Source organism: Cynara cardunculus (assembly GCF_001531365.2).
Source record: "Cynara cardunculus var. scolymus isolate 2C chromosome LG 11, CcrdV1, whole genome shotgun sequence".
NCBI lineage: Eukaryota > Viridiplantae > Streptophyta > Magnoliopsida > Asterales > Asteraceae > Cynara > Cynara cardunculus.
Window position 1 is genome coordinate 9762659 of NC_037538.1, and position 9187 is coordinate 9771845.

General features: G+C 34.3%; 1 protein-coding gene across 4 annotated transcripts; it reads left to right on the forward strand.

The window, feature by feature from the left end:
- Positions 1 to 212: 212 nt before the first annotated feature.
- Positions 213 to 7017, forward strand: LOC112522010 (probable prefoldin subunit 3). 4 transcript variants are annotated; one of them, XR_003070111.1, is made up of 8 exons: positions 258 to 354; positions 437 to 652; positions 2583 to 2640; positions 3515 to 3586; positions 5653 to 5772; positions 5868 to 5969; positions 6458 to 6586; positions 6815 to 7017. XR_003070111.1 is itself a non-coding variant. In XM_025131056.1 (7 exons), exons 2-7 carry the CDS (start codon positions 501 to 503, stop codon positions 6533 to 6535), a joined length of 582 nt encoding a protein of 193 aa, XP_024986824.1. In that variant the 5' UTR covers positions 213 to 311; positions 437 to 500; the 3' UTR covers positions 6536 to 6808. The 4 variants fall into 4 exon arrangements, 3 of the variants coding, with proteins under 3 accessions (XP_024986824.1, XP_024986823.1, XP_024986826.1); XM_025131056.1 differs by lacking the exon at positions 6815 to 7017 and having other exon boundaries at positions 213 to 311; positions 6458 to 6808; XM_025131055.1 differs by lacking the exon at positions 6815 to 7017 and having other exon boundaries at positions 6458 to 6808.
- The last annotated feature ends 2170 nt before the right edge of the window (positions 7018 to 9187 follow it).

Consider the following 9187-nt stretch of genomic DNA (forward strand, 5'->3'; position numbering starts at 1 on the left):
ACTCACTCAGCAACTGATGCTAGCCCGAGATTGAACCCAAGGCTTCTCTTGTATTTCCCTTTACCAACTAAACTATCCTTTCAAAGACATTTATTGAGTAATGAATCTCAATGCCAATAAAATGATGACGTTTTTCAAGTCCATCTTCTCAAAATTTTCCATTATTGAGTGCTTGAATTTATTAACGTCTTCAGATCATTTCCTTGTAAACAAAGATTATCAACATAAAGACGGACAACCATGATTTTCATTAAGAACAACGTAGAATTCAAAAATTGCAGATTTTACCGTCAAAAGTGCCAAACTTGGATGTAATTTCTTAAGACCATTTTCTTTTTGGACTTGTATCACAGAGTATGAAATGATCATCTGTTACAAATTTGAGGTGAATTTGTAATTTCTCGAATGATAGGGGTGATATATGAATGTAATGCAGGTAATCAATCATAAACAGAGTCTTTTGCGAAGCTGATTTCCTGTTAATCTTGGAGGAGAAAGTAATGGCTACATCAGCGTCGCCGCAGCAGCCTGGTGGTGCAGTGGTGGCGGAGAGGAGAGGAATCCCGGCGGCTTCATTCGTAGAGGATGTGCAAATTTATCTAAATCAATTAGGTCTTGATGTCAACTCTACTCTCGCCTTCCTCCAAGAAAGGTCTCTCGTTTCTTCTCCATCATTTCGTTCTATTTAAGTGTGTGTAAGGGTTTCCGAAGTTTATACTAGTTTATATTTGTTCTCTGGAAAATCTCAGATCAGTTAACTGTTTTATTAGGGTTTATAGGAGGTTTTTTGTTCAAAGGAAAAGAAAAACTGCGATACATTTGCTTTTGAATTGTTGCTTAACTAACATTATTGAGATTTTAGTGAAGCTATATCTTTCAATACAGGATATGGTTATTGGTAATTAGCTAGGAAATAAGAATGTAATCTGATAAATTTCCTCTGCAAGTTGTTTTCTTAGAGTTGATTATTTAGGAAAAAGTTGATCTTTGATTGATCATATAACTGTTTTGATGCTATACAAGGTTTTCATATTATTCTAGATGTGAGAAGTTGTCCATTTTACAAGAAAAATATCTTCACCATTGATCACTGGTGTCAATTGTGAAATTCCACCTGATTATATATTTATCTCGACTTCGCTTGTAAGTTGGCGTAACAGGTTGGAGGGACTTTTTCAATAATAGAAAATCAAAAGGAAAATTATTTTTAACTCCGTTTTGCCTTGATTGGAGGATCTTCAATTGAAATCACTGTGGAAGACCAGAAGATGCACTCATATAGTAGCTACATTCCGACTTCAAGATTTGCATTTCCTTATGAAGACATGTCATCACATCATTCTTAAGTTTCATGAATTTGTGAATCGAGAATGTAGGATAGAGATAGGGATTTGAAAAGTGATATTGGTGGGATAAGCCAAACATATATTTTCGAGATGCATATGTATTTTAATGTAGTAGCAGACCTGAAGAAGCGCCTTTGTTGGAATACTATGTTATAAAGCTTTTACATGGTTTGTGCTTCATGAAAATTTTATAATCGTAAGTTCATACATCAGAATTTCTTTCATAATTGATCAGTTTGCTTGATAATAATCCTCAATATTGCTGGACTACCAGACCTAGGAATTATCATATACTTGTAAATGGCGATTGAGGAAATAAGTATTAAACACATTAGTGGGGTCCTTGGAAGTTTGAACTGGTTATTGTTCTTGCTGGTTGCAAGGCATTAGGTTTAGCCAAAAGTTTACAGCTATGCCTTGCACGTACTCTTTGCAGTTCAACTATGATTGATGCTATTGTCAGCATATCTACTAAGAAAATATTAGATAAGTTATCCAATTTTAAGAAAGACTGATAGGAATCAAAACTAAGAACTCAATTGTAAGGAAATTAGAATAAGGAAAATAGCTACTAATTGGTAATTCATATGATTGAAGGAACAAATCAAAGGGTAACCAAAGGATTGGTAAACCCTCTGCCCAAGCTGCTAACAGCTGATTCTTTCAACAGAAAGGTAATTACTCTCATGCCTCACAACAATAGCCAACGTTCTTTATTTATAATCTCCTCTCACTATTAACCAACTGGGTCTATCACAGCCCTACACTGGTCCTTCTGCGTTGGTAGACTTTCATCCAGAATTGGGCTTGGGCTATGGGATGCTCCCTATCAAAGGTGAAGTAGATGGATATAAATTTTGATATCGAAAAGAAATGTGTTTATCTGTGAACAGCTGAAATAAACACTGAATATAGGACCAGTAGAGTAACAAATAAAAAATCAGTATCCATTGTCCTCGGATTATGATATAATATCGTCATATTAAGTGAGACCTGCCAATTGCCATTAAGACTTCTTATTTTATTAGCCAATGGTGCTATGTCGTGGACTAAGTTTATCCATTTAACTAGTATGAATGGCAAAAGTAATGCAATGAAATGTTTTAAGAGCTTCTTCTTGCAACCTCTTCTTGCAAAGGATCCTTTTACGCTGTTAATTTTTTTCTCATTCTTTTTTCCCTTTCCATTTACTAAGATTGTCATATTATTTCTTTTCCTTGTGTTATATTCGTGCAGACTTCAGCAGTACAAGGTGGTTGAGATGAAACTTCTTGCTCAACAGAGGGATCTTCAGGTAGTATTTATTTTGATACATGATTAATTTATGCTGATGCAACATATAATCCGCCTTCTCAAGTTATGGGCATGAATTGAACATTAATATTTTACTCGGATGATTTTTTGTTTTTAGTATCTTGAATGTTGAGATCTGAGATGGGTTGGACCATCAGGCTCTCCTTTCTCCTCCCATCTTCATAATAGACAATGCTATTAAAATATTCTTTTAGCTCCCATATAATTTTTTGTTCTTTGCAAGTGAACCTGATGGACTTAGTTTGATGAATTGTAATGAAATATGCCTTAAACAACCCCATCTGCATATTACTCTATCTCTTGTCTTGATTTATATCTCATGACTTCTGCAGTTTTGGCACATCTTATGTGGTCAAGCAAGAAAAAGTAATCCCACTCCCACCCACCCTACCATGACCTGGCCCTGACCTTTGTGACTAGCACTATTACTGTCAGAATGTTTTACTTTTGCATGCCTAATGATCAATAATAGGATGTCAAATTTCCAAGATTACTACTTGCACACTTCACCAAGTGTACATGAAAATCATTCCCAAGAAGTGGTGACGGGATGGTGGTTATATTATTGGCAGATCCCCCTGGGTGTTCAGGGAGAGGGCTTATATTGGCATTTCCTTGAGCAGGAATAGATGTACATTATTATGTATTGAAAGTGCCTATTTTATATCCATTAACTGTAGAAAAGTGAACTGCACAGCAAAAATGTAAAGGTGTTTCAATTAATGCATTTTGCTGAAAAATAGTATAGCAAGTAAAATTTCCTATTCTGAATTTCTGATGTTGCATTTCTTGTCATCTCTGCTTCAATTGTAACCAAAATTGATAGCTGGAACTCTTGATTTCTGCTTTACCAGGCAAAGATTCCAGACATCGAGAAATGCTTGGATGTAGTTGCTACTTTACAAGCTAAGAAGGGTACCGGTGAGGTTCGTTATTGTTGTGTAGTGGATCTCCTTAGAATTAATTTGTGTTAGCAGTGTATCTCTCTCAGAAATGATCTAGTTTTATAGCTTGGCTATTAGTGAATATTTTGACATCACTTTGACAAAGGTCATTGATAATTTTAGTCAAGTTAACAATTATTATCCGTCATATGGTCATCCAAATGTGTTCTGCATATGTTTGAATACTTGCTAAGTGGATGGTAGCTCAAATATTTTTGTTCAATACATGATCAAATGCTTGGATTACTTGATGAATGTGAATCTATATTTTATGATATAAGAAAAACTCATTTTGGAGCACTCCCCCCCCCCCTCCAAGTGTTTCCATCTGTAAGTATGATATAGACCTTCAAAAGGTTATTGTATATGCTTCAGTCATGCCAACTCTGCAGCCTTAGCGCTTGCCTTTCTTTTGTTAATGCCAAGTCAACCTGAAATGCTTGAGAAGTGACGTGGTCGAAGAGCCAACACAAAAAGCTAATAGAGGGAGTTCTATAGAAGGATCTCTTTTTTATTGATACTTGGATTCTTAGATTTCTTGGATGCTTAMAAATAAGGAGGAGCTCCCTATTTATTTGACTGACAACTTTCTATGTTACACAAAAATCACTAGAACTTGGAATGTCTAATTACATGATGTTACTAGGTTTTCCCACTAGTATCTAAGACTCGATCCAAAGTATCAAGAGAGTTCCGTATGGTACTAGAGAATCCTGGAATATTGCTGAGAAGCTCTAGTCATCCTTAGAGAATTCTAGAGCATTAGGGAGCCTTCCTTGGAGGATGCTTGCTAGGTCTAGGTGCTCAAGCATGGTGACTGAATGTATATTGGGTGCACTGCTGGCCCAGTTTCATGAGAACTAATCAATGGTGACACTATGCCGTCTTATATATGGTAGTATGGTACCAAAATATTTGTTGATTATGTTTATTTTTCTTGAGATTAACATTCCTGTGCAGAGTTTGTACTTAATTAACCTCGTGTTAAGTCTAAAGGGAATATGCTTAGGTGTGGGCCAAGATATTCTTATTGAGTTCAAGATGAAGTTAGGAATGTAAGGGAACATAGAGATGCAATTTATAAGGATAGCATTTAGTGTGGTACTGGTGTAGCATTGATTCTCGCTGGATTTAGCCCAAGAAGTAACCGACAGTTGAGGTATGATGTAGCTAACTTTATAGGACAAGGGAAAGGATATATCTGTTGGATTGAGTACATGCCTTTCACAGCGTGCATATTATTAGAGGTGGCCAGGTGGGAAAAGGGAAGGGGCCTGCTGGGCTGGACCGGTTTTGGGTCAGATAATGACGTAAGCGGTTTGGACCAGACCGGATCGTTGGTGGTCCATCATCTGTCTATAAGATATTTGAGTTGGGACCAGTGTTTTTTGTACCCGATAGTATCTGGTTCGGGCATATTTTTGATCGGTTATGGTGGGTTGTTATGTTCTTCCCTGAAACATGTTTTCATTCCCATGTAACAAATTGAAAATGGGTGCACCGACAGAAGATTTCATCATACACAAGAAAAATGGTTTGAAGCATCCAAGAATGTCGAAACAGAACCAAAGTGAACAGAAAGTTGATGCTTCGTAATGAAACCCTTATCAAAGCTTTGTGAACTTCGGTTACACTTTGTAAACTTTTTAAAACCTGGTAGACATGATTTTGGTGTAATTGTTTGTAAATATTTTTCTGTACATTTAGGCTGGGAGTGGGATAAAAATGCACCACCAAATTAGGTGGAACAAAAATCAGGGAGATGAGACAGAATTGGTAAATTACTAAACTTTCATGTCAAATTAAAACCCTAAAACCTCACAGAATTCTTTTACCCGCCTACCTCACTTCACCCATCCAGTCGAGTCCAGTCCCATCTGTGTACCAAACACGTTCTAAAGAATTATCAACCTTGTTATCTCCTGTTATCGTGCAGAATTTTCTATTAAGCTACACATGCAACACACTCTGCTTGTTTGCATTTGTAGAATCGCCATTCAAAATTTCTTGTGAACCTAACATGTGGGGACCCACTTGTTTGATCGTAGGCATTGCTTACTGATTTTGAAGCATCAGAAGGCATCTATTCTCGAGCTCGAGTGGAGGATATTGATTCAGTGTGCTTGTGGTTGGGGGCAAACGTAATGCTTGAGTATTCTTGTGAAGAGGTACGCATATTTTCTCCAGATGTTTCATATAGGTTAACCTTTCATTTACGCAGGGTGAAGGAGTTTCGAATTAATCTGCGTTTTTCCAAGTGCAGGCCACTTCTCTTCTACGGAAGAACTTGGAAAATGCAAAAGCCAGTTTGGAAGTTTTAATTGCTGATTTACAATTCTTACGAGATCAAGTCACAATAACTCAGGTACCGTCCTCTTGGAAATATTTCATTAGTAGGTATTAAGCTCATTTCATAGATTTATCCATACAAAAAAGGAGCTACATTTCGAATTCTTAATGTCAAACCTCTACCATGAAATGTAAATCTTTTGTTGAACATACAACCAAGATTTTTCCATGTGTAACACTTCTGTTTTGAAGTATATAATATTTTATATACGTCAAATACTCACGCACACTCACTTTTTGTGAGGATTGAACCCTTGACCTCCTAGGAGACGGGGGGATCTACCACCAACCCGAGTACCGCTAGGCCAATGACCCTTTTGGTAGAATATGGACTCTTCTTTTGTAGGGAACATAGGGGAGAGTGGAAATTGACATATGCAATAGCTGATGTTATATGTTAATCTCCTGGCCTGATACGATTAGAAGAAACTTCGTTTTGCTGTTGTTTGTAATTTTCACGAGACATTTAGGTTGCATTTATTTGGCATTCACTTTTGTAAATAGGTTACAATTGCTCGGGTGTACAACTGGGATGTTCATCAACGAAGAGTTAGACAAGCTTTGGCCTCCCAAGATTCATAGAAAGGATAACGTCTTAAAACGTATATTGCTTCTGAGAAGTGATCGTATTAGGTTAGTTGTTTCTTTCTAGCCATTTTCATTGAGTTTTGATCTCATTTCATGTTCTTGGTTCAGCATGCATTGTGTAGATTAATGTTGCTTTACTTCAAAAAGCTTTGTTATGTTTTTTTAACTTTTAAGGTTTGAGTTATAACGGAACTAAGCCCTAATCATTAGTTAGCAAACCGCTCAGATTGAGCAGCATCGAACTCTTTGGCAAATTTTGTTTTGTTTTGCTAGAACTCCTTGTCTCCTGGTTGGAATAGCAGTGGAGCGTATACTTCGTGGTCTTTGGTCTAACCGATACTAAATGGAGGTAGTTGAATGAGTGGTTATCGTATTTGGTGACAACTGAGGTCTTTTTTCGACGTTGGATTCTCACTCAAAACTCGATCAATCCTTGTTCAAGATTTGAAACTGGCAAACTGGCAGCCGAACCCAACATTAGATACTTGTTGCTAGTCGATTGTGGTCTTTGGCTCTTAAAGCAAAAGCAGCCAGGGATATGTGGTAGGGTTTTTTTTTTCATTTATAAATATATGATATTTATATACGGTAAAACACATACGCATCTCGTTTTTTGGTGAGACTTGAGGGTTGTTTACTCAACGCTTACCCGGTAAGCGCTTACTGGTAAGAGTAATAAACACTTTCACTTAACCATTAAAAGCATCTCCAACAGAGGTTCTTATAAGAACCCATTTTTTATACTTTTGTTTGTCATATCATTTCTATGTCACCAAATTAGAAACATGCATAGAACTTCACAACAATAGTTTTTATAAGAACCCATTTTGTGGGTTCCATGCATTTTTTTCAACAAACAATTAATATATAAAAAATTTAACAAAAAAGTCACTTCATACTAATTTCAAGGTAAGAACCAAAGTTCTTGTATAAGAACTCAAAGAATATGAGGTTATTATAAGAATTCTTTTCAACGGTGGTATTTTGTAAAATACTACACTTTTTACTTATAAAAACCTTATATTAGAGATGCTCTGAACCGTATGGTGTTGTTGTGGTTTTCTTCTTGTGTTTAGTATTAGATTTACTCTTTTGGGTAAGAAAAGTAAAAGAACTTACAACTACAATCAAATCAAACTCATCATAGATGCTCTTTTAGAAAAACTTTTCACATTATCTCTCTAGAAAAAGATAGAAATATGGATGTTTGGTAGACTTGCATATTAGAGTGATCATTTGTGGAGCTTGTTCTAGACAAGCAACACATTTCGCAAATTCAAATATATACTTTTTTGGGTTTGATAACTTATTTTTACTCGTCTTATAAATAGGTCGAGCTTACCCACAAGTAGACGAACATATTAAAAACCTATATAAAATCGTAAGTTATGTAAAATTATTAAACGTATCGAACATGAAGAGACGAAGAATTTGAGATTTGTAGGAATTACTCATTAAGGTTTGGGTGAGATGTTAAATATTTTCAATAAGTTTTTTTTTTATTAATTATTAAAATACATAAATGATACAGGCAAATTTGTCCATTTTCTTTCCTCAAGACAGTTTGAACTCGTTCAAATTTGCTTCTTTTCACAAGCTGTTTTAAGAAAAATTCCATTAAAATGTTTTTGGTATACTGGACATGATAGAATAAAACAAAATATAAATCATTGTTCCATGTTTGACATGACTTTTACGTAGAACAAACATGAGTATAGTGAAACAGACGTGTTCCATCCCTACCTCACGGAACAAGATGGAATATAGATTTAAGTTTTACCATTATAACTTTAACATAAAACTTAATTCTTTTATAAAACATCAAATATGCCTTCTTATTTACATTTTATTCGTTCTTTAATTTTTATTTATCGTATTTTATGTTTTTTAAAACTTTCACTTTATTATTCTTAAAATATTGTTTTCGTATAGTTTTGGTATTTTGATTAATTTATGTAATTTATTGAATATTCATAAATAAATAAAATGTTAAAATAAGAATTAGAAATTAGATAATACTTTTATTTTTGTGTCATTTTAATCGTCTGACGAAAACTTTCTAATGATATATTTTGTTATATAAAATATTTATTTTATTATAGCTTAATAAATTACATAATTGATCAAAATATATAAACAACTGATTAGAGGTAAGTTAGTTGTTTTACTTGTTCTGTCATGTTCAATTCTATCTTACTGAATATTGAACAATTGTTTTGTCCTATTATGTTTTATCATATATGGATACCAAACGCACCCTTAAAAACGAAAATAAAGGTTTAGAAGATTTCATCGTCTCAATCGTTTTTTTAATTCTTTTCTTTTCAAAACTCACTCCAATATGTTGTAGAAATAATATTGTAAAGACATGGGTTCCCATAAAAGCATGAAATGTAAATATTTCTAGATTTTGTAAAATTAAAATTTTGATATTTAATTGTTTTTTATCAATTATTTAATGATTAAATAAACGAAATAACAATTTACTTTTATATATTTTTTACTATAATATTGTATTTTTATTTTTTTCTTATTATAATTATAAATTATTATATGTTCACGATAAGTGTCATACAAAAAATAATACCGAGGAATATGTAATCCTATAAGGTCGCATACAAAAAATACGTTTGCTTCAAGTCGTAG

Bases quoted from the DNA above. Each gene is read 5' to 3' on its own strand.
- LOC112522010 (XM_025131056.1), top strand. From the start codon at position 501: ATGGCTACATCAGCGTCGCCGCAGCAGCCTGGTGGTGCAGTGGTGGCG. The intron at 653-2,582 runs GTCTCTCGTTTC...ATATTCGTGCAG, and splicing joins CTCGCCTTCCTCCAAGAAAG to ACTTCAGCAGTACAAGGTGG. The intron at 5,970-6,457 runs GTACCGTCCTCT...TTTTGTAAATAG, and splicing joins ATCAAGTCACAATAACTCAG to GTTACAATTGCTCGGGTGTA.